This window comes from Parambassis ranga, chromosome 7 (genome assembly GCF_900634625.1).
Source record: "Parambassis ranga chromosome 7, fParRan2.1, whole genome shotgun sequence".
Classification (NCBI taxonomy): domain Eukaryota; kingdom Metazoa; phylum Chordata; class Actinopteri; family Ambassidae; genus Parambassis; species Parambassis ranga.
This window is the reverse complement of record NC_041028.1, coordinates 7,994,367-8,021,143: the sequence shown is the minus strand read 5'-3', so window position 1 is coordinate 8,021,143 and position 26,777 is coordinate 7,994,367. Positions and strand designations below refer to the sequence as shown.

Genomic DNA, 26,777 nt, shown 5'->3' with positions numbered 1-26,777 from the left:
TGTGAAGTATGCTGACTTTTCACACTGCTCACATGTTATATGTTGATCTTTGAAATGAGGGTGTGTATTACAGCTTCCCTCTCTCTCTCTACACCACCTGCAGGATCTGTATGACATGTCTGTGTGTGACACAGCAGCGGCGGCGGCTTATGCTCCTCCTGCAACACCAGTAAGACCCTGTTTAACCACACACTCAGCTCATGTGTGAATGACAGACAGCTGTCAGCAGCACAACATGTCTAATCACCTGTTCTCTGTGCATCTGCAGGCTGAGAGTGAACAGTGGATAAATCCATCTCACACCTTACAGGGCGACTTTTGTGAGCTGCTGGGTATCTCACCGAATTGTCCACCCGTAAGCTAACTGCACACATTCTTGATCGATGATCACACACCCACAGAGGCTCATTTTTGACAGCATGTGATTATTTACACAGTTTCATTTTATAAATAGAGGGTGAATCTACCCTGGTGGACAGATGACAGCAGCACATGTCTAATCAGGTTCTGTGTTCTCTCCCCAGTTTAGAGGACCAGTTGACATCGCCGCCCCATATTCTGTCATCGAACCGTGAGTAATTCATACAAACCTGACAGAGCTTCTGCTATCTGTTTTGCCTTCTAATCTCAGAGTCTGTTCATGTAGGAGCAGACAGGTGGCCTATGAGCAGGTGGCTCCACCACACACTGTTACTTCTTCTCTCACCAGCACATCAAACTAAGTTTATCATTATTTGGGTATAATTCACCTAAGCAGATAAGATAGGATAAGATAAAACTTTATTAATCCCAAAGGAAAGTATTGTGCCTGAGGTATCAAGTTACATTAAATGCAGTTAAGTACAGAGTATAAGAGTACAAGTGTCACTATAATCTAAATCAGCGTACAGTACGCAGTATGAGCACAATATATGATACATGGATACAAATATGGAGATATAAGGTGCTAAGTAAACATAAATATAGACCAGTGGAGGGAATGACAGTGATGCCTGACATGATTATCTAGCTCTTCTCCCCACAGAAAAGGGAGGAGTTATACAGTCTGATGGCCACTGGCAGGAAGGACCTCCTGTGGCGTTCTGTGCTGCTCCTCGGTATTCTCAGTCTACCGCTGAATGTGCTTCTGCAGTGTGTCATGCAGGGGCTGAGACGTGTTGTTACGAATACTGAGGATTTTCCTCAGTATCCTCCTCTCCGTCACCAGCACCACAGACTCCAGCTCCACTCCCAGTACCGAGCCAGCCTTCCTGATGAGCTTGTTGAGTGTGTTGGTGTCGGCCGTCTTCATCCTGCTGCCCCAGCACACTACAGCGTAGAAGATGACGCTGGAGACCTCCGAGTGGTAAAACAAAACAGCTGCCAAAGATAGATTCTTGTTTCCTCATTGTGGTATATTCGTCTTTCCTTTTAGAAAGAGAAGGCGTGGAAGAGAAGATGATGGACGACCTTATGTCAAGAAGCCCCGAAATGCGTTCATCATTTTTCTGCAGGAACAGAGGCTGAAGGTCCTGGCAGAAAAGACCTTTAAAGACAGCGCGGCTGTAAACGCTTTCGTAGGACAGACAGTGAGTGTGTTTTTAATCTTACAGTCATACATGTATGTCACAGCTTTATCATCTCTAGAGAGCAAATCTGTTTAATCACATGAGCAGTAAACAAAGCCACATTTAAAGTTCCACATGTAAGAATCAGGCACATGTGTGTTTGTGTGTATATATTATCATGTAATTGATCAATGATATAAACCTATGTATTGTGTCTAACAGTGTGGACTGCAGTTCACATACCGACACACAGGTGTCAGTATTAGCAAAGCTTTTCTGACTCTTCCATGTAGAACATGAACTGTGAATCTGTGTATATTTAGCAAATCCAGAGTTGGATGTTGAATGTTTACACTTGTGTTTTTGTGTGTCAGTGCATGTGGTGCTGATGTTGTATTGTTATCTGTCTACAGTGGAACTCAATGTCACCAGAAGATCAGTCCCCGTACTACACATTGGCTGCAGCAGAAAAACACCTTCATGCTCAGCAATACCCTGAGTGGTCCACCAGCGACAACTATGTATGTACAGTTTGCATCACTACTGCGCAGTCTTTGCAAAGAGTTTTTTTATCAGCTAAAATCCAACAGAATGTGTTTGATTTTAGGGCAAAAAGAAGAGGAGAGACAGAAGGCGAGCTCCAGCCACAGGTAAGTCACATGCCAAATGTGGTGACTATAAGACGGGAGTTCATGTTAAAGTTGTGATGACTGATCAAGTTTGTGTGTGTTCCTCTGCAGCAAAACCTGAAAATGAGACGCGGCCTCCAGCCTCCCCTGCAGCCAGCGCTCCTAACGCTCAGGACTCAACAGAAAACCTGCTGCAGTTTGTTATGGCGCTGAATGTTCCCCTTTCTTAAGAGCACTCCCACCAGTGTTCTCAGAGGCCCTAATGTCTATATGTACATAACATTTCTGCACAATTTTGTTCATTTAATTTTGCATTTTATCATTTTTTTTTAATATTTAATATTTTGTTTTATTTTAGTAGTTTTTAAGTAACACATTTTGTAATGTATGCCTTAAAATGTCTTTATCTGAATTTGTATGTATATATGTATATATCACAATAATACACCTATGACCCAATCCCATTGACTATTTTTACCCTGTGTTTTTTCCTGTGCCCCTCCACCATGACTACTACCAACTGGGTGAGTGGGGCAGTGGTTGAAAGCTTCCCTGCATCATTAGTGCCTGTTGATGGATTTCACATCTCCCTGTGCTGTAAACACAAACTTTAAGTGCACAGAAATGAGAAAACTTCTCATACCCTGCATCTGATGTATACCCATACAAAACCTCCATTTACAGGGCTGAGCAGCCCAAACACTGCTCTTCCTTCGACTGAATGGGTCTGATACAAAGTGACAAATGGTTTAAAAATACTGATACACTGAACTTGACATTATGGGAAATCTCCCCCTTTCCTGCACATACATACACAAACAGTTTCATCTGTGGGTGGGTGGATTGTTGCACTAGAGGGAGTAACAGAAGTGGGTTGGCTGCTCCATAGAAAACAAATGACCGCGCACCTCTGATTGTCTAATGCCAACTTTGTGAAGAGACCAAAGAGGGGCTCCTCTGTGGTTTGATACTGCACCAAGTGGCTTATGTTAGCTTCCTTCAGCCAGGATGGAATATGCCTTCAGGAGCCTTTTTTCTGACATTTTAACATCTGTAGAGCACTGTCAATATTGACATCCATAATGTTTACTGTGATTTTAAAGTTCATCCACTAAACTCAAAGCTCCATGCTTCAGCTGGATGGATAAATCTGTCATCTGTTTTGAGAACAAAGTATATTTCATGCTGATAATTAAATGGCCAGTGCCCATAATAAAAACATTAAAGAGGTATCAGTCCATTTAGTTTTACAGTGTTTTTCATCCCATTAAACTTTTTAAATGACAAAACACTGTCTACAAGGACATTTTACATCTCTATTGATGGGAAAATAACACAGTTTAGATTGCTATTATAATAATGCAGCCATTATAATATTTAAATTATGTAGCAAAAATGTGGATTTGGACAGAATTGTTTTTATGCCTGCACCCAGACACGAATGAAAACAGCAGTGCCAGCAGCAGCGTTCTTTGATGATAGGATAATCCGAGCAACCCTTGCTTTTTGAAACCTTGAGGTTTTCCTGTTGTCACGTTCTTAGCGCTGTACAGCTCAAAATATAATCATGATGTGATAACCAGCACCATCAAAAGGTGTGTGGAGCTCCCACAGAGAAGCAATCAGAGACAGGCCCACAGTGTTCCTGCTTTGTGTTATGTCTTATAGGGCTTTTGCACCACCTAGCCCAGCTTTTAAAGCTGATTTTAACTGATGCACAATGTGCTTCAAAATGTGCATGGATAAACATACATGCCCATATTTTTCCTGTTTTTGCCCATTGCACCTGAGCTCAGATGTTGTTAGCAGGTGAAGAGACGTCATCCTCATTGAAAGTCACCGAAACCTGTTAATCAAAAGGCCACAAATATGGTCAAAACAAACACATTGCTGCTGATACATAAACTGCACCGCACCATCATCCAATGTAACGCTCTTCTGGGAAGCTGTAATAACATTTCTCTTCTTATGTCCATCTGCAGAGCTGAAGAAAAACAAAATGACCAGACTAACAAGACAGAGACACAAATAGACAAATAATTAAGGTAACATGACTCTAAAGAGTAGTAAAGCTAATTCGAGACGTTACAACACTACAGAGTAACACAAAATGACTATAAAGAGGTGGAAATAGCTACAAAGAGACAATAAAGGACTACAAAGAGACAATATAGGACTACAAAGAGACAATATAGGACTATTTTATTTGATACTGTGAAAATCCGTTTCGGGCCTATGTCAGACAAGGAAGTTATGGTATGTTTTACTTCCACAATCAATTAGCAACCTGCAGAGCTTTGTGTGAAGACACACTTCTTGTTGCATAATGTAGACTGAGTTTAGGCTACTCCACTAAAAACCACAATGTAAACTTATTATCTTATTGATAATAACTTTAATGCTCACTTTCACGTTTAGGAACATTTAAAGTTCTCTAAGCAAAACAATGAATCAAATTAAACAAAAAAAACTCAGAACACGCCATAAAGTGTGTACGATTTAGTAGCTCTTAAATGTATAAGCATTTTTTAACAGTGAGACTTTTATTTTGTTACATTAAATGCAGTTAAGTACAGAGTATAAGAGTACAGTACGCAGTATGAGCACAATATATGATACATGGATACAAATATGGAGATATAAGGTGCTAAGTAAACATAAATATAGACCAGTGGAGGGAATGACAGTGATGCCTGACATGATTATCTAGCTCTTCTCCCTACAGAAAGGGGAGGAGTTATACAGTCTGATGGCCACTGGCAGGAAGGACCTCCTGTGGCGTTCTGTGCTGCTCCTTGGTATTCTCAGTCTACCGCTGAATGTGCTCCTGTAGGACAGCAGTGTGTCATGCAGGGGGTGAGACGTGTTGTTACGAATACTGAGGAGTTTCCTCAGTATCCTCCTCTCCATCACCTCCACCACAGACTCCAGCTCCACTCCCAGCACCGAGCCAGCCTTCCTAATGAGCTTGTTGAGTGTTAATGGAAGGTGGGGTAAGGGGGGCAGGGTGATGTTATTGTGGGGAGGTGAGACTTGTTAGTGTGGTTAGGTGGAGGGGGAGGAGGAGGAGGTACATTGTTATTATAGACAGGTGTTAATGGTGCATCACAGGAGGGGTGAGGGGGAGGGTGGTCAGGGAGTGGACTATCAAACCTGTTGAAAAACAGGTTCAGCTGGTTGGCCTCCTAAAGATCTCCATCCATCAGCTGGTCAGAGATCCTATTGTGGCCGGTGATGGTTCGCATGCCACTCCATACCTCCCTCAAGTTGTTCCGGACAAGTTGGCTCTCCAGCTTCCTCCTGTAGCTCTCCTTGCCCTCTCCAATCTTCTCCTTCACCTCTGCCTGGGCCCTCCTCATCTCCTCTCTGTCTCCACTCATGAAGGCTGTCTTCTTTCTGTTGAGTGATGCCTTGATGTCTTTTGTCACCCATGGTTTATTGTTTGGAAAGCAGCGTATTGACCTGGTGGGGATTAGAGAATCTGTACAAAAATTAACATATTCTGTGATACAGTCTGTGAGGGTGTCTACATCCTCACCGTGAGTGTCACAGAACACATCCCAGTCAGTCACCTCAAAACATCCTTGTTGTTTCACCAGGGCTTCCAGTGTCCACCTCCGTACAGTTTTGGTGGTCACCGGCTGCCGCTGTACTGCTGGTATATACTGGGGTTTGAGGTGGACTAGGCTATGGTCTGATCTGCCCAGGGGAGGGAGAGCTATGGAGCTGTATGCCTCTTTAACATTAGCATACAGTAAATCTAGAGTTTTATTTTCTCTTGTTTTACAGTCCACAAACTGCTTGAAAGTGGGCAGAGTTGATTTCAGATTAACATGGTATAAATCGCCAGAGATCGCTATGAAGGCATTAGGGTGCTGGGTCTGAAGCCTCGCGGTCACAGAGCTGATGACGTCAGTAGCCCGCGACGCCTCAGCCGAGGGAGCAATGTAAACAACGAGTACAATGGCGAGTGAGAACTCTCTGGGCAAATAATACGGACGTAGACTCACCGCTAGCAGTTCAATGTCCGGGCTGCACACACGCTCCTTTACCGTAATGTGTCCAGGGCTGCACCACCGGTTGTTCACGTAGAGCGCAAGTCCCCCTCCTTTCTTCCTGCCGCTATCGGTGCAGTTCCTGTCCACCCGTACCAACTGAAAGCCGTTGAAGTTGACTCATGCAGAGATGACACAAGCACACAAGAAACAAAGGATGGTTCACAGGCCAGGCACAGGTCTGAATTTGAAAAAAAGCCAGCAGTACAGACAGGGGCAAGAAGGCAAACAATAAAAATAAAGGTATACTCAAAACTCATGACATGAATGGAGGCTTAAATTGCCTGTCTATAATAATAATCTTTCTATCTGTTTTTACTGTGTATCATGTCCTCATTCACTGATCCAGACATGTTGGCCTTAATGTTTCTCCTACAAATTTAGAAGCAAAGACTGAGGGGATGTGTACTCAGAGTGTCAGGGTTTGTGGATGAGAGGACACAGGTGCAGGACGCAGAGTGGTTCAAAGTTCATATAGTCTTTTATTAAAGGCCAGGAGGGCAAAACAAAACAAACTAAAAATCACACTGATAGTGGCAGAACTGGGTGAGGCGAGAACAAAACACTAAACTAGCAAAACAAGAACAAAAAACATGACATAACCTGGATCGCGTGGCGTGGCGTAGCGTAGCGTAGCATGGCATGGCATGGCATGGCATGGCAAAAATGGAGACAAGACCTAAACACAAGCCCCTTGAGTGATGACGAGACAAACTGGCAGAGAGTGCAGGGAAGACAAAGACTAAATACACAGGGACCAGGGAAGACAACGAGACACAGGTGACACACATGAGGGCAGGGCAGGTAATCAACGAGGAGGGAAAACACAGGAAGCAAAACTCAAGACAATGCACAAAACACCAGGACTACAGGAAAATAACAATAACTAAACACAGATCAACCTAAAAACCCAAAACAAGGAAAACCAAAACCATAAATAAACACCAGGTCGTGACACAGAGTTGTAGTCTGCAATCATGCCACCCATACTGGTCCTTTAACTTTTAAAACTCAGACTGGTTCCTGCTGAAAACTGTAAGAGAAATATAACCTCTTGACATCATCAGTGGGACTATGAACAGTATGATGAGAACTTTCAGTTTCTAACCCAAACACATCATGAGGTATGAGCCGAAACACAATTCTTCTAATTATAGCGCCACCTAGTGGTCATACTGCACCAATTTTGTTGTGACCCATAGTGAAGGGGTCAGGGGTTTTCTTATGTTCAACATTTTCTAAGATGGCAGAAAATCAAAGTAGGTGAAAATGATGTCACAGGGTGCATTGGAATTGGCTTGATCTAAGGATTCCAACAGTCCCAGTTCAAAAATTGGTCACACGGGTCAAAAGTTACTGACTTTATTATTGCACCTCCAACTCTGATAAGTTCATGGTGCTTGAGTTGGGTGGTGCTGATATGAAACATTCAATTCAAAATCATAGGACTGTTTTGAATCAGAACGCTGTAAACTCAATGCGTGCCTCACAGCTTCGCTGCTTGGCCACCAAAACTAGCAAGTTCAGTTTAAACAGGTGCTTTGTTCCCATAGAGTCACCACCTTGTCTTTAAGCTTGGGTTCATTGTGTCTTCATATGTTTGGTTTTTCCCTATATTTCAGGTTTCCTTTAATGCTAAGGCAGATACCTACCTCCCAAATTCATATAAATTGCCTTGTTGTTTCTAGTGAGAATTAGAGCCAGCATGGGAACTTTTGAAACAACTCAATGAAGAGTCCTTTAATAGCCCCAGCTGGCAGTCACTGTTTAAAGAGAAGTGGTGGATCAGGCTGTCATCATCTTGGCAAAAGCAGGTAAACAGGTGGAATGTGAGTGGAGGTGAGGCACTGTGCCACCAAGAACCTGTCAGTAATTGCGCCAACACCCATAATTATGCATTATTATAAGCCTTAGTGTAAACATGGAACATTAAGACTACGTCTTCCATCTGTTTTTTAAGAATGTTGTAAATGATAGTTGATGGGAAGTTGTTTGTTTCATCCAAATGAACATCATTTACAGCATAATGTCCATAAAATATATATATATATATATATATATATATATATATATATATATATATATATAGTATATAAGTTTTATCTCTTCCATTTGTTATCCTGAAGAATAAAAGAAGAGGTTATTCATATATTTTTAATATGTAAGCATAAAATAAAAGACATGTTGTTGATTAATAAAATTGATTAAGATGGGTATTACAATACAAATAATGAGCAAATACACCAGAAAGATCCCTCATTTATTTGAGTTCAGTGTGTGTGTTTACTGAACAATACATCACCACAATAAAAATACTGATACAGTGTTTGTCATTTTGCCATATTGCAGTGGTTGTGTGAATTAAAAAAGGACTTCACATCAAGCTACTTTACGTAAACGTTTTACCAGAGCATGAGCATGTAATAAGTACATGACATTACCAGAGAGTATGGGACGTTTTTTTTTCTACCATGAGGGCAGTGACCGATTTTGATAGGTGTGGCAAACACATAAAAGGGCTGGTGCCCTGATCAGCTGTGATAAACAAAGTGACATTTTGCAGGATTACTTTAAGATACCTGTTTACCAGATCAGCTTTGAAAACCTAAAATAAAGGAAAATGGTGCGCCCTGCAGATATTAAATATTGGACCGAAGAGGAAGTAGGTAAATTCCTAAAAGATGAAGGTCTTGGAGAATGGGAACAGACATTCAAAGGTTGTTTTTTTTAATTCTGTAGATTAATTATCTGTCTACAATTAGCAAGTGTATTATTGGACTGCTATTAACTGTTTTCTTATTTACTCAGAAAAAAAGATCACTGGTGATCAGCTGCTGGATCTTAAAAAACTGAAGGAGACTGTCACAGAGTAAGTGTTGTCATTTCAATTGAAGGATGTAGTGTCTGTGCAACCACCTAATTAATTCTTTGTTATTCTCTTTTTATTTATTTAGTGGTGATGATTATGAAAAACTCAGCAAGGCCATCAAGAAGCACATGGAAACCTATTGCAGCAAGGTTAGAATTCCAACTGCACATCATTCATCACAATCTATTTTCATAGCTTGAGAACTAAACAGGACAAATAAGAGTGTAGTCAAACTGACACATTTGTTTATGATTTTTGTGCCCAGGTAATCAATGATCCCATCCATGGTCATATGGAGTTACACCCACTTCTTGTCAAAATCATTGACACACCCCAGTTCCAGAGACTGCGAAACATCAAGCAGCTTGGAGGAGCTTATTTTGTTTACCCTGGAGCATCACACAACCGCTTCGAACACTCCATTGGGTACGTCTGCAGACAGACATGTCTGTGTGCTCGTAGATTATCCAAATTAATGGAACAGTCTGTTGTACTAAAGATGCAAGTGAAATACCTTGTATTATCAGTGTATGTGTGTGTTTGTGTGTATTTGGTAATACAGGGTGGGTTACTTAGCTGGAGAGCTTGCAAAAGCTCTGAAGTCAAAGCAGCCAGAACCCAACATCACTGACACAGACATCCTCTGTGTGCAGATTGCTGGTCTTTGCCATGATCTGGGTAAGTGAATACACATCTTCCAATGCACTATGACATTCTTTATTCTGGTATGCACAGGGTGTGTTTTAATGTGAAAATGAAAGTAAGTATGAAAGGTAACTAAGCATCAAAGCCTGAAAACATGGACCTGAGCGATAACATACTTAACTTACTCTATGAAAGGTAAACAATCCCAGTCAATGGTACAGATAACAAATGAATGGCAATAATATCCAGCCAAATGTAGTAAAAGTCTCTAAATGTAATGTCAGAAAACTGACAGTATTTCTCTGTGTGTAGGACATGGGCCCTTTTCTCATCTGTATGATAAGATGTTTTTTCCCAATGATGACCCAAAGTGGAAGGTAAGAAAAAAAATAATGAAAGTAGTCCAGCTTTAAGGGAAATGAGGTAATCGATAAACAAAGCCTCTGCATAGTGCTAGCCATGAATGATTTCAACTGTTTACAACAACGAAGCACAAGGCACACACCAACACAGTAAACAGTCAGCACAGGATGAGAGGCACTCGGGTGAACTGCATACACTAATACACAGCATAAGTAAAACTGGTCTTTTTTACTTGTGTCTCTGGCAGCACGAGAAGGCCTCAGTGCAAATGTTTGATCACATGGTGGAAACAAATAATCTGCAAAGCTCTATGGAGCTGTATGGATTGAACCTGCAAACTAACCTGAAGTTCATCAAAGAGATGATTGACCCTCCTAAGAAGACTGATCTAAAGCAGCGCAAGGATGAAGGACCTCAGAAGACTGATCTAAAGCAGCGCAAGGATGAAGGACCTCAGAAGACTGATCAAGAGGTACTGCTATTGAATATTGTGAATATTGTGGCATGAAGTGTCAGAATGTGTGTAATGCCATTACTCTGTTGTTATTTCAACAGCGGCCTTCTTTCCTCTATGAAATCGTGTCAAACCAGATAAACGGGATTGATGTGGACAAGTTTGACTACTTTGCCAGGTGAGGCTTGATTTACAGTACATAGTTTTATTTACAGTGAGGGTTACTTCGCTTGAATTATTGCAGCATTCACTTTCTATAGACTGTATATTCAAGGGTGTTTTGTTACTCTGCCCCATATTCTGTTCGGAACAGAAGCAACACTGTGGCTCAGGCTGGTGTCAGCTCTTCACATTGGTGTGAAGGGCTGTGAGACAGCTACACATAAGTCTAAGCTGAAAAGGATTTAGAACTGGAGTTACTCTGCCACTCACAAATGTTGTCGTTGCATCTCGTTTCAGGGACTGTCATCACCTCGGCATCAAGAACAACTTTGACCACATGCGATTCATCAAGTTTGCCAGAGTGTGTGAGGTGGACGGAAAGAACCACATCTGCTCTAGAGACAAGGTGTTAACTCCTGCTTTTTATCCACTTAGAAAGAACAAACTAAGTATGTATCTGAGTAGCGTTGACTAAATTCCATGCAATGCTCTCAACAGGAAGTGGTCAATCTGTACGACATGTTCGCCACGAGACATGCTCTCCACAGGCGAGCCTACCAGCATAAAGTAACCAAGAATATAGAGCTCATGTGAGTGCCAGTCCTGCCTGCTCTGCAGCATGTAGCAGGGTCTCAGCAAAATGATCACCAAAGTTGTATGTTGTGTCTGTTTATCCAGGATCACAGATGCCTTCTTAAAAGCAGACAAACACATCCAGATTGAAGGTTCAGGAGGAAAGATGTTCAGTCTCTCTCAGGCCAAAGATGACATGGAGGCCTACACCAAGCTGACAGGTCAGAGGATGCAAACTATGTAGAGTTTTAAACCTGTCTTTAAAAACATGCATGTATCTATGCATGTCACGTTTTGGTAACCAAATTGTGTTGTCTTATATTTTACATGTCAATACAAATATGTGGAACAGAGAGTTTCCTATTGGTTTTTTTTAATACATTCCACCTCTTAAAGTTTAATTTGAACTTCAAACCTGCTTTTAGCTTACTATTATGTTTTGTGAGTCTTTGGTTTGTTTAAAATGTATGTTTCCACTATATTTCTGTTTTTTTGTTGTAGACCAAGTGATGGAACAAATACTCCACAGTTCCTCACCAGAAATGGAGGGTGCACGCTCTCTTCTTCAGCGGATCCTAACTCGAGACCTCTACTTTTTTGTGGGTGAAGCCAAGGTGTGTTTATGTGCCGTTATTACATTGTACTTGTGATGACTGACAATCCACATTGACCTTCCACAAGTAAACAATAAAAACATGTTTTTATTCTACTCCCACCCTTCCCTGTTCAAGAAAGAAGATGCCTCAGAATTTACAGAGGTAAGAATAAATTAAGTATTAAAACCAAATAATAACAATAATGACACATGGTCTCCATTTGTCACTCAGGACGAAATTAAAGGTTTAAAACAGAAACTGGCTGAACACACTGATGCAGAGAAAGACAACTTTGAAGTTGTTGTGAGTCTTCACTCAGAGTACCTTTAGCACATTTTCTGGGATTTGTTAATCATCATTTGATTGTTTTCTTTTAGCAATCCAAGATTGACTATGGAAAAGATCAGAAGGACCCCATTGAGAATGGTTTCTTTTACACCAAGGGGGACCATTCAAAAGGATATAAGATTAGCAGAAACCAGGTCAGAACACCAGGAACAATAACCAAAAAATGTTTGTTATGAACATAAGACAGAAATAACGCAACATTGGTACCATAAATCACAGATATATGTGGCTCTCAATTTTTTCAGGTTGTTTCCATGCACCTCCCATTGTTTTTCTCTGAAAACTTCATAAGGGTCTACTGGAAGCCCAAAGAAGACGAGAGACGGCCCCATGTCGTACCAGTCAGGGAAAGCTTTCATGACTGGTGCAAGAACAAAGGCTTCATAGCTACGGTAATAAAATAAAGCATCAATTTCTTCAAACAACAATATACATTCTATCATTTGTAAATCATTTTTTTAGCATTTATGTTGCACCATATGTGGCGCTAAAAAAAACCTTACGCATGTATTTTCTCAAGTTGTTGTATATTAAGTCCTCATGCCCGCTATGCTTTAGTAACAAACAAAAGGATGGAAAGGATTTTCCCCTCCGTGGACCGCCACCTTACTGTGGTGGAGGGGTTTGAGTGCCCAGATGATCCTAGGAGCTATGTTGTCGGGGGCTTAATGCCCCCAGCAGGGTCTCCCAAGGCAAACAGGTCCTGGGTGATGGGCCAGACTAAGAGCGGTCCAAATACCCCTTATGATGGAAAGAAGAACAAGGACCGTGACGTCGCCCGGTATGGCGCAGCCGGGGCCCCACCCTGGAGCCAGGCCCGGGGTTGGGGCTCGAATGCGAGCGCCTGGGGGCCGGGCCTTAGCCCGAAGGAGCGACGTGGGGCCGACCTCCCATGGGCCCACCACCGGTGGGAGGAACCGTAAGGGGCCGGTGCAGAGTGGATTGGGTGGCAGTCGAAGGCGGGGGCCTCGGCGACCTGATCACTGGACACAGAAACTGGCTCTGGGGACATGGAATGTCACCTCGCTGGGGGGGAAGGAGCCTGAGCTTGTGCGGGAGGCTGAGCGGTACCGACTAGATATAGTCGGGCTCGCCTCCACGCACAGCTCGGGTTCTGGAACCCAACTCCTTGAGAGGGGTTGGACTCTCTTCTATTCTGGAGTTGCCCATGGTGAGAGGCGGCGGGCTGGTGTGGGCTTGCTTATAGCCCCACAGCTTAGCTGCCATGTGTTGGAGTTTTCCCCAGTATGTGAGAGGGTCGCCTCCCTGCGCCTTCGGGTTTGGGAGAGGTCTCTCACTGTGGTTTTGGCGTATGCGCCGAACAGCAGTGTAGAGTACTTGACCTTCTTACAGTCTCTGGGAGGGGTGCTGGATGGCACCCCAACCGGGGACTCTGTCATCTTGCTGGGAGACTTCAACGCCCACGTGGGCAGTGACAGTAACACCTGGAGAGGCGTGATTGGGAGGAACGGCCTCCCCGATCTGAACCCGAGTGGTGTTTTGTTATTGGACTTCTGTGCTGGGCATGGTTTGTCCATAACGAACACCATGTTCGAGCACAAGGTTGTCCATCGGTGCACCTGGCACCAGGACAACCTAGGCCGGAGGTCAATGATCGATTTTGTAATCGTGTCAGCTGACCTTCGGCCTTGTGTTTTGGACACTCGGGTGAAGAGAGGGGCTGAGCTGTCAACTGATCACTACCTGGTGGTGAGTGTGATCCGTTGGCGGGGGAAGAGGCTGGACAGGCCCGGCAGGCCCAAACGTACTGTGCGGGTCTGTTGGGAGCGTTTGGCCGAACCCGCCGCTAAGGAGATCTTCAACTCCCACCTCCGGGAGAGCTTCACCCAGATTCCGAGGGAGGCTGGAGACATTGAGTCGGAGTGGACCATGTTTTCCACCTCCATTGTCGATGCCGTCCAAAGCTGCGGCCGCAAGGCCTCTGGTGCCTGTCGTGGCGGCAATCCCCGGACCCGGTGGTGGACACCGGAGGTCAGGGATGCCGTCAAGCTGAAGAAGGAGTCCTATCGGGCCTGGTTGGCTTGTGGGACTTCTGAGGCAGCTGATAGGTATCGGCAGGCCAAGCCTGCTGCAGCGAAGGCAGTTGTAGAGGCAAAAACTCGGGCCTGGGAGGAGTTTGGGGAGGCCATGGAGGAGGACTATCGGTCAGCCTCAAAGAGATTCTGGCAAACCGTCCGGCACCTCAGGAGGGGGAAGCAGTACTCTGCCAACACTGTATTCAGTGGGGGTGGGGAGCTGTTGACCTCGACTGAGGGGGTGGTTGGACGGTGGAAAGAGTACTTTGAGGGTCTCCTCAATCCCACCAACACGCCTTCTATTATGGAAGCGGAGGCTGATGACTCAGTGGTGGACTCGTTCATCACCTGTGCTGAAGTTGCCGAGGTAGTCAAAAAGCTCCCCGTCGGCAAGGCACCGGGGGTGGATGAGATTCGCCCTGGGTACCTTAAGTCTCTGGATGTTGTGGGGCTGTCTTGGTTGACACGCCTCTGCAACATTGCGTGGCAATCGGGGGCAGTGCCGCTGGACTGGCAGACCGGGGTGGTGGTCCCTCTTTTTAAAAAGGGGGACCGGAGGGTGTGCTCCAACTACAGGGGGATCACACTCCTCAGCCTCCCTGGGAAAGTCTACGCCAGGGTACTGGAGAGGAGAATTAGACCCATAGTCGAACCTCGGATTAAGGAGGAGCAATGTGGTTTTCGTCCTGGCCGCGGAACGCTGGACCAGCTCTATACCCTCCGCAGGGTGCTGGAGGGTTCATGGGAGTTCGCCCAACCAGTCCACATGTGTTTTGTGGACTTGGAGAAGGCGTTCGACCGTGTCCCTCACGACATCTTGTGGGAGGTGCTCTGGGAGTATGGGGTCCGTGGCCCTCTGCTGAGGGCTGTTAGGTCCCTGTATGACCGGAGCAGGAGTTTGGTTCGCATTGCCGGCAGTAAGTCAGACCTGTTCCCAGTGCATGTTGGACTCCGGCAGGGCTGCCCTTTGTCACCGGTTCTGTTCATAATTTTTATGGACAGAATTTCTAGGCGCAGCGAGGGACCGGAGGGGATCTGGTTCGGGAACCATAGGATTTCATCTCTGCTTTTTGCGGATGATGTTGTCCTGTTGGCTTCATCGAGCCAGGACCTCCAGTGTGCACTGGGACGGTTTGCAGCCGAGTGTGAAGCGGCTGGGATGAGAATCAGCACCTCCAAGTCTGAGGCCATGGTTCTCGACCGGAAAAAGGTAGTTTGTCCTCTCTGGGTGGGAGGAGAGCTCCTGCCCCAAGTGGAGGAGTTTGTGTATCTCGGGGTCTCGTTCACGAGTGAGGGAAAAATGGAGTGGGAGATTGACAGACGGATCGGTGCAGCTTCCGCAGTAATGCGGTTGCTGTACCGGTCTGTTGTGGTGAAGAAGGAGCTGAGCCGGAAGGCGAAGCTCTCGATTTACCGGTCAATCTACGTTCCTACCCTCACCTATGGTCATGAGCTTTGGGTAGTGACCGAAAGAATGAGATCGCGAATACAGGCGGCCGAAATGAGTTTCCTTCGAAGGGTGGCTGGGCGCTCCCTTAGAGATAGGGTGAGAAGCTCAGTCACCCGAGAGGAGCTCGGAGTAGAGCCGCTGCTCCTCCACATCGAGAGGAGCCAGCTGAGGTGGCTCGGGCATCTGGTTCGGATGCCTCCTGGACGCCTCCCTGGGGAGGTGTTCCGGGCATGTCCCACTGGGAGGAGGTCCCGGGGAAGACCCAGGACGCGGTGGAGAGACTATGTCTCTCGGCTGGCCTGGGAACGCCTCAGGATTCCCCCAGAGGAGCTGGAGGAAGTGTCTGGTGAGAGGGAAGTCTGGGTGTCCCTGCTTAGACTGCTGCCCCCGCCAACCGGCCCCGGATAAGTGGTGGAAGATGGATGGATGGATGGATATTTAATTAAAGCTGCAAGCAGCATTGCGGGCCCTCGCGCACCTTGCGATCCGCGGGGCCATCGCTGTCCCCTCTCCTATGCTCTCGTCTCCTATATTCTCCTGTCCTATGCTCTCCTGTCCTCTCATTTTCAGAGATGCAGAACAAAAACATGTTTAAAACACAAATTTCCTGCTGCCAGTAGGTGGCACTATGATCATATTAGCATATATATCTGTTCAGGCTCGGGTCCATAGCAGTACTGTAAGATTTTGTCCACATTGCATAAAGTATGTTGGTGGTATGGCAGAAAATACAGTGTTTCTTTGTAATGGCGAATGGTCAACTTTGAGGCCATGCCCCCGCCACACGGTAATACTTTTGAAAGAGTTTTGGAATGCGTCTATTCCCTATGGTGTCCTGAGTTGACACAGTGAGTTTCAGCTCAATTGGATTAAGTATGCGAGGCGTGAAAAGTTTTGTAGCAGGGTCACAAATCGCCAAAAATTAACAGAAATTTCAAAATCGCGGACTTCCTGTTGGGTTTGGAGGGGGGGTCCAAGAGACTTTTTTGTGCGTCTTGAGGGGATACACATGTGTGCCAATTTTCATGACCCTACTCAAAACAGGCCAGGGGGTCAGGCAGAAAAACCTATGAAAACACAACATTTTGTGTAGCCAGTAGGTGGCGCTCTGTCAAAGCCTCAATATTGTTGTATAGATGTGTTTAGGGTCAGACTCTGATCATACATGTGACATTTGGTACAGATCGGACAGAAAACGAAGAAGTTATAGCGACTTCCTGTTTCCTCTGAAATGGTTCAAACTTTGAGGCCACGCCCCGGCCACACCGTCAGACTTTTGTAAGAGTTTTGGAATGCGTCTATTCCCTATGGTGTCCTGAATAATAATCCTAAGGGTTTCAATAGGGCTCTTGCACCATTCGGTGCTCGGGCCCTAATAACACATTAAAACCAAAATAATACAAGTAGACCTATAGTTCTTACATTTTTTTAAAGGAAAATATTTTGATCTGTCTATTTAGTATCACCATTACTGAAGCCCATATGGCCTTACACTTTCAAGCACTATTAAACATGAATCCTGTTAAACTGTATAATCTCAAAATTAATCTGAATATCACTTGGGAAAAGGTTGACAGTCTATAAATTAATCAATCCAGTTTTCATTTATTTAATTTAACAAACGCGTTAAAATAAAACCTGCAGGATTAATGTTGCGATTGTATATTCGAGCCATAAGCACTGCAACACAAACTGAGGTGAAGTTAGAGCGAGTTGGCTGACCGAGCCGAGGAGCGAACCAGTGGGGACATGCATGCTGTTAACCTGCGTAGACAAACGGGTTCAGTTTGTTGACATTGGCATAAACGTGTCCGAGTTATTAAAGCACTCACATCTTCTACGTACACAACAAACGCGAACAAGCACATGACACATACTAAAGTGGAGCATCTTATGCATAACACAAGCTGTTTGCTGCCGCAAATGCATCACGCTCCTTAATGTGGATTTCACTCCTGCTCCAGTCCCTCTCAAACATTGTAGCTACACACACACGTAATGTAGTTACACTGTGTAGTGATAGCTACGCTAAAATGCTAACGCTATTTTAAATAGGCTACTTGGTCGCAAAATAACACTCTCGTGCCACACCATGCTAGCTACAGGGCGTACCCATGCGTTTGACTGATGCATTACTATACAGCTACATTCAAACTTACAGCGCGGTGAATAAAGTAGGTACGTTGTACAGCAAAACAACCACCTGCTGCATGAACTGGCTAAGAAACGTTTTGTTCTACAAAAGTAAAGTACAAAAGTGGTCTTACCTTACGAAAGCTGGATGACTGCAGCTTTTGCAGAGTGAGGACGGCCGCGCAAAATGCAGTGGGCAGAAACAGGGTGGAAGTTAAAGTGATTGAAACCAAATAGCTCCCAATGAGTAAAATCCATCAATTTTCTTCTCAAATCTAATTAACCTCTGCTTATTCAGAGCTAATTTTACTCGATCAAAACTTGAGTAGAATAAATTAATAAAGCATACAAATGAATTTAACTTGCATACACTCTTTTTTTATTATGTACTACTGGTTACTAATAGTTATTTATTAAATACTACTCAATCCTAATCCCCCTTTTTACAGTGTGGAATATTGGGGCAACATTAATCTGAACTTTGAACATATCAAAAAAACACTTACTTTTCATTAGTCTGATTATGTTGCCTTTTTTTCTCCAGGATAACATATGTGTGAATAACTCCTTCCCTCGAACACATGTGATCAGGTAGGCTTACGTAGCAAAATGATGTGTATTGGTTGTGATGTGCGGCTGACAATATGGATTAGTATGAGACAATCAATGCACGCATGGGAAGTTTTAGCCTTGTTCCTAGCCAGTTTGTGTAGTTTCACAGTCATTGCATGCTTTTGATAGTAGAGGGAATGTATTGCTTCTACACCTGTAACCTGCACCCATGGACTTACCTTCCAGTCCTTGCTTTTTCTGGCCCTTCCATCATATGCATATTACATTTGCAAAGCAAACAAAAACTGGCCACACCTACTTTGTTTAAGGAAAACAAACAAATGTAATATGCTCCAGCAGTCTTGAGTGATCTCAGATCAGGTTTTTCTTCATTTTGTCCTCTACATTTTTCTCATTCTTAATAAACAGATGGAAGGCGTAGTCTTAATGTTGCATGTTTACACTAAGGCTTATAGTAATGCATAACTAGAAAGGGCATTTCTTGAAGAAAATGCAAGTTTAATTGCTGCAGCTGAAGCATTGCTCTGAATTGCTGGAGAATCTGCAATCTGAATTTAATTAGAAATTAGAAAATCTTTGAATATTATGAAGATATGAAAAATAAACAGCTGCAGACAAGAACAGTATGAAGTCATGACCTTAAAGAATAGCCTGTGAATCTACACTCAACAAAAATATAAACGCAACACTTTTGTTTTTGCTCCCATGTTTCATGAGATGGACTTGAAGATCTAAACTTCATTCCAGATACACAATATTACCATTCCTCTCAAACATTGTTCACAAATCTGTCTAAATGTGTGATAGTGAGCACTTCTGCTTTGCTGAGATAATCCATCCCACCTCACAGGTGTGCCACATCAAGATGCTGATCTGACATCATGATTAGTGCACAGGTGTACCTCAAACTGCCCACAATAAAAGGCCACCCTGAAATGTGCAGTTTTGTCTCACAGCAAAATGCCACAGATGCCACAAGCATTGAGGGAGCGTGCAATTGGCATGCTGACAGCAGGAATGTCAACCAGATCTGTTGCTCGTGCATTGAATGTTCATTTCTCCACCATAAGCCATCTCCAAAGGCGTTTCAGAGAACATGGCAGTACATCCAACCGGCCTCACAACCGCAGACCACGAGTAACCACACCAGCCCAGGACCTCCACATCCAGCAGGTTCACCTCCGAGATCGTCTGAGACCAGCCACTCAGACAGCTGCTGAAACAATTGGTTTGCATAACCAAACAATTTCTGCACAAACTGTCAGAAACCGTCTCAGGGAAGCTCAACTGCATGCTCGTCTTCCTCATCGGGGTCTTAACCTGACTCCAGATCGTCGCCGTAACAGACTTGAGTGGGCAAATGCTCACATTCGATGGCGTCTAGCACGTTGGAGAGGTGTTCTCTTCACGGATGAATCTCGGTTTACATTGTTCAGGGCAGATGGCAGACAGCGTGTGTGGCGTCGTGTGGGTGAGCGCTTTGCTGATGTCAATGTTGTGGATCGAGTGGCCCATGGTGGTGGTGGGGTCATGGTATGGGCAGGCATCTGTTATGGACGAAGAACACAGGTGCATTTTATTGATGGCATTTTGAATGCACAGAGATACCGTGATGAGATCCTGAGGCCCATTGTTGTGCCATACATCCATGAACATCACCTCATGTTTCAGCAAGATAATGCACGGCCCCATGTTGCAAGGATCTTGGAAGCTGAAAATGTCCCAGTTCTTGCATGGCCAGCATACTCACCGGACATGTCACCCATTGAACATGTTTGGGATGTGCTTGACCGGCGTATACGACAGCGTGCACCAGTTCCCACTAATATCCAGCAACTTCGCACAGCCATTGAAGAGGAGTGGACCAACATTCCACAGGCCACAATAGACAATCTGATAAACTCTATGCGAAGAAGATGTGTTGCACTGCATGAGGCAAATGGTGGTCACACCAGATACTGACTGGTTCTGAGTCCCCAGACCGCCAATAAAGCAGAAACAAACTGCACATTTCAGGGTGGCCTTTTATTGTGGGCAGTTTGAGGTACACCTGTGCACTAATCATGATGTCAGATCAGCATCTTGATGTGGCACACCTGTGAGGTGGGATGGATTATCTCAGCAAAGCAGAAGTGCTCACTATCACACATTTAGACAGATTTGTGAACAATGTTTGAGAGGAATGGTAATATTGTGTATCTGGAATGAAGTTTAGATCTTCAAGTCCATCTCATGAAACATGAGAGCAAAAACAAAAGTGTTGCGTTTATATTTTTGTTGAGTGTACCATATGAAAAGTCTGAGGCTGGAATAATACCATAAGCGTATAAGAAGCACAGGCTGTGTGATTTTAATGTTTAAAAGTAGTATACAGCTGAAGGATGATCAATATGACACATATAATGCATAAAGTCGGATAAAGACTACAAATACGGCTGCTTTGTATGCCTCTGTGTGTCAGCCTGTCACCATGGTAACAGCCCAGCCTGCCTAATTAAGCCCTAATTAAGACACCTGTGTGATTCTCCTTTTACTCCTGTCAGGGCAGATCCCATGTATTTTGATGGGGGTTGCACCCTCCGAACAACTTCTCTTTTACAAATTAAACTAATCTTTATTTATTTTTAAACACTTTAGAATGCATATTAATGTCCAGAAATAATTTAGAAATCAGTATTTGGTGGAAAGTTAATGCCACTTTCTGATACCCTATGATGCCCCTAGTTACCACAGGACACCACAATACGCCCCCATGATATTTATGATATCCTTTGATGCGCCAAACTTTGGATCAGTTTAAGGGGTAACTGGTCTGACCTGTTAGAAGGGATCGCTTAATAGTGAGTGTATTTGAACAGAAAAAAAAGAGGTTGGATTATTTATCCATAGTCTTAGAGTGTGTAGTATGTAGTAATTTACAAAGTTTACAGGGGCCTAAAAAACACATAGATTCTTATAAAGATGTGTCAAAGGTGGTGCAATTCTAATTACTTGTTTTATAAAAAAAGTTTTAAACAATCCAGATCATCCGGATTTTATCATGTCTGAAATGAAAATAACAGACATTCATCCCTTGTGTGTAATGGTAGAGGAGGTAACAACAGAGAGTGGGGCAGAGTGCAGCATGGTAAGTCTTTTCACATCATAAAGTAACTTTGAACTTTATTTCAAATAAACCCAACACCATCAGTTCACATCTAAATAGGAGTATACTTTAAAGATTCAATCTTTAGTAGGCTTACTACAGACAGATACAACACCCACAAGCACAAAGATATGAACTGAGACACATGGATAACAGTGAATATAATATTATCATAATAGGAGTCAATGATTACTTGAATAATTATATCTTATTTCATGATGATGCCAAAGTCATTCAACCTATAAATGCTAAAATAATAGTTTTAAAACCTTGATCAAAAATCCATTAAAAACAGATTAGCAAGAAAAACAATCCCATAAAACCACAAAAAACACCCAAATCACAAACTAAATGTTGTTTTATGTCAGACTCATTAGTCAGTTTAGTGTGCAGATCTGTTTGACCTCTGTTGAGACAATCATATAAACACACATGCAAATAATGTGTCAAAAAAGAGTCTAATTACTAAATAAATCCTCAAATAAAACCATTACACAGAAGTAAATCTCAATGAATTACATACTAGTGAAGAGAGCCCTATGAAACCAGAGTCTACCTGAGCATTCAACAAGTCATCCATTGTGTAGTTGTGTTTTCCGTTCAGTTTGGACCTGCATTATTTCCACTAGCACCTCCACTGGCTTGTTCTGGTTGTGCTCTTTCTCCGACCTATATTTAAATATAGACAACAGTTAAACTTCTTTTCCTCCTCATGTTTCCATCCTTTTGTTTGTTACAAACTAAAGCATAGCAGGCATAAGGACTTAACATACAACAACTTGAGAAAATACATGCATAAGGTTTTTTTTAGTGCCACATATGGTGCAATATAAAGGCTAAAAAATGATTTACAAATGATAGAATGTATATTGTTGTTTGAAGAAATTGATGCTTTATTTTATTACCGTAGCTATGAAGCCTTTGTCCTCGCACCAGTCATGAAAGCTTTCCCTGACTGGTATGACATGGGGCCGTCTCTCGTCTTCTTTGTTCTTCCAGTAGACCCTTATGAAGTTCTCAGAGAAGACAGATGGGAGGTACATGGAAACCTGAAACAATTGAGAGCCACATATATCTGTGATTTATGGTAGTACCAATGTTGTATTATTTCTGTCTTATGTTCATAACAAACATTTTTTTGTTGTTGTTGCTGGTGTTCTGTTTTGTTTCTGTTAATCTTAAATCCTCTTGAATGGTCCCCCTTGGTGTAAAAGAAAGCATTCTCAATGGGGTCCTCCTGACCATTTCCATAGTCAAACTTGGATTGCTAAAAGAAAACAATCAAATGATAATTAACAAATCCCAGAAAATGTGCTAAAGGTACTCTGAATGAAGACTCACAACAACTTCAAAGTTGTCTTTCTCTGCATCAGTGTGTTCAGCCAGTTTCTGTTTTAAACCTTTAATTTCGTCCTGAGTGACAAATGGAGACCATGTATCATTATTGTTATTATTTGGTTTTAATACTTAACTTATTCTTACCTTTGTAAATTTTGAGGGATCTTTTTTCTTGAACAGAGAAGGGTGGGAGTAGAATAAAAACATGTTTTTATTGTTTGCTTGTGGAAGGTCAATGTGGATTGTCAGTCATCACAAGTACAATGTAATAACGACACATAAACACACCTTGGCTTCACCCACAAAAAAGTAGAGGTCTCGAGTTAGGATCCGCTGAAGAAGAGCGCGTGCATCCTCCATTTCTGGTGAGGAACTGTGGAGTATTTGTTCCATCACTTGGTCTACAAAAAAACAGGAATATAGTGGAAAAATACATTTTAAACAAACCAAAGACTCACAAAACATAACTAACAGTAAGCTAAAAGCAGGTTTGAAGTTCAAATTAAACTTTAAGAGGTGGAATGTATTAAAAAAAAAACCCAATAAGAAACACTCCTGTTCCACATATTTACATGTATTTTGCACAACTCCTAATGCTCTGGGTGTATTATTGACATGTAAAATATAAGACATAGAATGACATACATGCATAGTTACATGCATGTTTTTAAAGACTTTAAAACTTTGCATCCTCTGACCTGTCAGCTTGGCGTATGCCTCCATGTCATCTTTGGCCTGAGAGAGACTGAACATCTTTCCTCCTGAACCTTCAATCTGGATGTGTTTGTCTGCTTTTAAGAAGGCATCTGTGATCCTGGATAAACAGACACAACATACAACTTTGGTGAACATTTTGCTGAGACCCTGCTACATGCTGCAGAGCAGGCAGGACTGGCACTCACATGAGCTCTATATTCTTGGTTACTTTATGCTGGTAGGCTCGCCTGTGGAGAGCATGTCTCGTGGCGAACATGTCGTACAGATTGACCACTTCCTGTTGAGAGCATTGCATGGAATTTAGTCAACGCTACTCAGATACATACTTAGTTTGTTCTTTCTAAGTGGATAAAAAGCAGGAGTTAACACCTTGTCTCTAGAGCAGATGTGCTTCTCTCCGTCCACCTCACACACTCTGGCAAACTTGATGAATCGCATGTGGTCAAAGTTGTTCTTGATGCCGAGGTGATGACAGTCCCTGAAACCAGATGCAACGAGAACATTTGTGAGTGGCAGAGTAACTCCAGTTCTAAATCCTTTTCAGCAGAGTAACAAAACACCCTTGAATATACAGCCTATAGAAAGTGAATGCTGTAATAATTATTTAAGGGAAGTAACCCCCTGTAATTCCTCACTGTAAATATAAATGGACAACATTCTACTGTAAATCAAGCCTCACCTGGCAAAGTAGTCAAACTTGTCCACATCAATCCCAGTTATCGGGTTTGACACAATTTCATAGAGGAAAGAACGCCGCTGTGGAAATAACAACAGAGTAATGGCTTAACACGTATTCTGACACTTCATGCCACAATATTCACAATATTCAATAGCAGTACCTCTTGATCAGTCTTCTGAGGACCTTCATCCTTGCGCTGCTTTAGATCAGTCTTCTTAGGAGGGTCAATCATCTCTTTGATGAACTTCAGGTCTGTTTGCAGGTTCAATCCATACAGCTCCATAGAGCTTTGCAGATTATTTGTTTCCACCATGTGATCCAACATTTGCACTGAGGCCTTCTCGTGCTGCCAGAGACACAAGTAAAAAAGACCAGTTTTACTTTAACATGACAGAATGCTGAGACGGGACTAATCAGGGAGGACTGGGAGGTGGCTGTATTAGTGTATTCTGTGCTGACTGTTTAAATCATTCATGGCTAGCACTATGCAGAGGCTTCGTTTATCGATTACCTCATTTCCCTAAAAGCTGGACTACCTTCATTTTTTTTTACTTACCTTCCACTGTGGGTCATCATTGGGAAAAGCTCTGGGAATAAACATCTGATCATACAGATGAGAAAAGGCCCCATGTCCTACACACAGAGAAATACTGTCAGTTTTCTGACATTACATTTAGAGATTTTTACTACATTTGGCTGGATATTATTGCCATTCATTTGTTATATGTACCATTGACTGGGATTGTTTACCTTTCATAGAGTAAGTTAAGTATGTTATCTCTCAGGTCCATGTTTTCAGGCTTTGATGCTTAGTTACCATATTACTTACTTTCATTTTCACATTAAAACACACCCTGTGCATACCAGAATAAAGAATGTCATAGTGCATTGGAAGATGTGTATTCACTTACCCAGATCATGGCAAAGACCAGCAATCTGCACACAGAGGATGTCTGGGTCAGTGATGTCGAGTTCTGGCTGCTTTGACTTCAGAGCTTTTGCAAGCTCTCCAGCTAAGTAACCCACCCTGTATCACCAAATACACACAAACACACACATACACTGATAATACAAGGTATTTCACTTGCATCTTTAGTACAACAGACTGATCCATTAATTTGGATAATCTATGAGCACACAGACATGTCTGTCTGCAGACGTACCCAATGGAGTGTTCGAAGCGGTTGTGTGATGCTCCAGGGTAAACAAAATAAGCTCCTCCAAGCTGCTTGATGTTTCGCAGTCTCTGGAACTGGGGTGTGTCAATGATTTTGACAAGAAGTGGGTGTAACTCCATATGACCATGGATGGGATCATTGATTACCTGGGCAGAAAAATCATAAACAAATATGTCTGTTTGTCTGGGATTCTGTAGACTCACTTTTTGACACTTGACTGTTGTTTATCTCTTATTTGTCCTGTTTACTTCTCAAGCTATGAAAATAGATTGTGATTAATGATGTGCAGTTGGAATTCTAACCTTGCTGCAATAGGTTTCCATGTGCTTCTTGATGGCCACGCAGAGTTTGTCATAATCATCATCACTAAATAAATAAAAAGAGAATAACAAAGTATTAATTAGGTGGTTGCACAGACACTACATCATTCAATTGAAATGACAACACTTACACTGTGACAGTCTCCTTCAGTTTTTTAAGATCCAGCAGCTGATCACCAGTGATCTTTTTTCCTGAGTAAATAAGAAAACAGTTAATAGCAGTCCAATAAAACACTTGCTAATTGTAGCCAGAGAATTAATCTACAGAATTAAAACAAAACAACCTTTGAATGTCTGCTCCCATTTTCCAAGACCTTCATCTTTTAGGAATTGACATACTTCCTCTTCGGTCCAATATTTAATATCTGCAGGGCGCACCATTTTCCTTTATTTGAGACTTTCAAATCTGATCTGGTAAACGGCTATCTTAAAGTAATCCTGCAAAATGTCACTTTGTTAATCACAGCTGATCAGGGCACCAGCCAGAGACAACTATGATTTGAACTGTGCCAGGCTTTTATGTGTTTGCCACACCTATCAAAATCGGGCACTGTCCTCATGGTAGAAAAAACTTTGCATACTCTCTGGTAATGTCATGTACTAATACAGGAAGTGTTATTCTCATGCTCTGGTAAAAGTAGCTTGATGTGAAGTCCTTTTTTAATTCACACAACTACTGCAATATGGAAAAATTACATCAAACATTGTATCAGCCATAGGCATATAGCTACCATTATATCAGAGTGGGACGTGTCCACCCCCAACATTTTAAAATGACCCATTTGGACCAGCTGGAGGAGGTAATATCAGTGCCGTTGCCATTCGACAATGTCCAACTGAAAGCCTTACTGTTAAATTGATGTTAAATCAACTTAGAAAAGTTGGGAGGAAGCTACTCTTTACCTTCAGATACAGTAGATGGTATTATTTGTCATGACATGTTTGCCTTTTCTGCCCCCCCCCCCCC

The 26,777-nt window shown here is 42.8% G+C and overlaps 2 protein-coding genes across 2 annotated transcripts; one reads left to right on the top strand and one right to left on the bottom strand.

Annotated features, from left to right (window-relative positions):
* The first annotated feature begins 8,911 nt into the window (after positions 1–8,911).
* LOC114438228 (deoxynucleoside triphosphate triphosphohydrolase SAMHD1-like) lies at positions 8,912–11,947 on the top strand. Its single transcript, XM_028409437.1, has 12 exons — positions 8,912–8,948; positions 9,040–9,100; positions 9,186–9,249; positions 9,366–9,526; positions 9,663–9,778; positions 10,058–10,122; positions 10,356–10,580; positions 10,664–10,740; positions 11,022–11,130; positions 11,223–11,314; positions 11,403–11,518; positions 11,799–11,947. Exons 3-12 carry the CDS (start codon positions 9,229–9,231, stop codon positions 11,945–11,947), a joined length of 1,131 nt encoding a protein of 376 aa, XP_028265238.1. The 5' UTR covers positions 8,912–8,948; positions 9,040–9,100; positions 9,186–9,228.
* A 9,524-nt stretch (positions 11,948–21,471) lies between these two features.
* On the bottom strand, positions 21,472–26,269 carry LOC114438227 (deoxynucleoside triphosphate triphosphohydrolase SAMHD1-like). Its single transcript, XM_028409436.1, has 17 exons — positions 26,095–26,269; positions 25,942–26,002; positions 25,793–25,856; positions 25,476–25,636; positions 25,224–25,339; positions 24,869–24,945; positions 24,473–24,658; positions 24,313–24,389; positions 24,003–24,111; positions 23,819–23,910; positions 23,615–23,730; positions 23,205–23,317; positions 23,061–23,087; positions 22,920–22,991; positions 22,732–22,845; positions 22,484–22,627; positions 21,472–21,477 (listed from the first exon to the last, which is right to left on the bottom strand). The coding sequence occupies exons 1-17, from the start codon at positions 26,189–26,191 to the stop codon at positions 21,472–21,474; spliced, it is 1,632 nt and encodes a 543-aa protein (XP_028265237.1). The 5' UTR covers positions 26,192–26,269.
* Positions 26,270–26,777: the final 508 nt, after the last annotated feature.

Excerpts from the sequence above, each read along its gene's own strand:
- LOC114438227 (XM_028409436.1), bottom strand. The coding sequence starts at position 26,191 with ATGGTGCGCCCTGCAGATATTAAATATTGGACCGAAGAGGAAGTATGT. Across the intron at positions 25,637-25,792 it reads TGGAAACCTATTGCAGCAAG|GTAATCAATGATCCCATCCA; the intron begins GTTAGAATTCCA and ends TTTTCTGCCCAG. Across the intron at positions 24,112-24,312 it reads AAGTTTGACTACTTTGCCAG|GGACTGTCATCACCTCGGCA; the intron begins GTGAGGCTTGAT and ends ATCTGGTTTCAG.
- LOC114438228 (XM_028409437.1), top strand. The coding sequence starts at position 9,229 with ATGGAAACCTATTGCAGCAAG. Across the intron at positions 9,250-9,365 it reads TGGAAACCTATTGCAGCAAG|GTAATCAATGATCCCATCCA; the intron begins GTTAGAATTCCA and ends TTTTGTGCCCAG. Across the intron at positions 11,519-11,798 it reads GGCCTACACCAAGCTGACAG|ACCAAGTGATGGAACAAATA; the intron begins GTCAGAGGATGC and ends TTTTTGTTGTAG.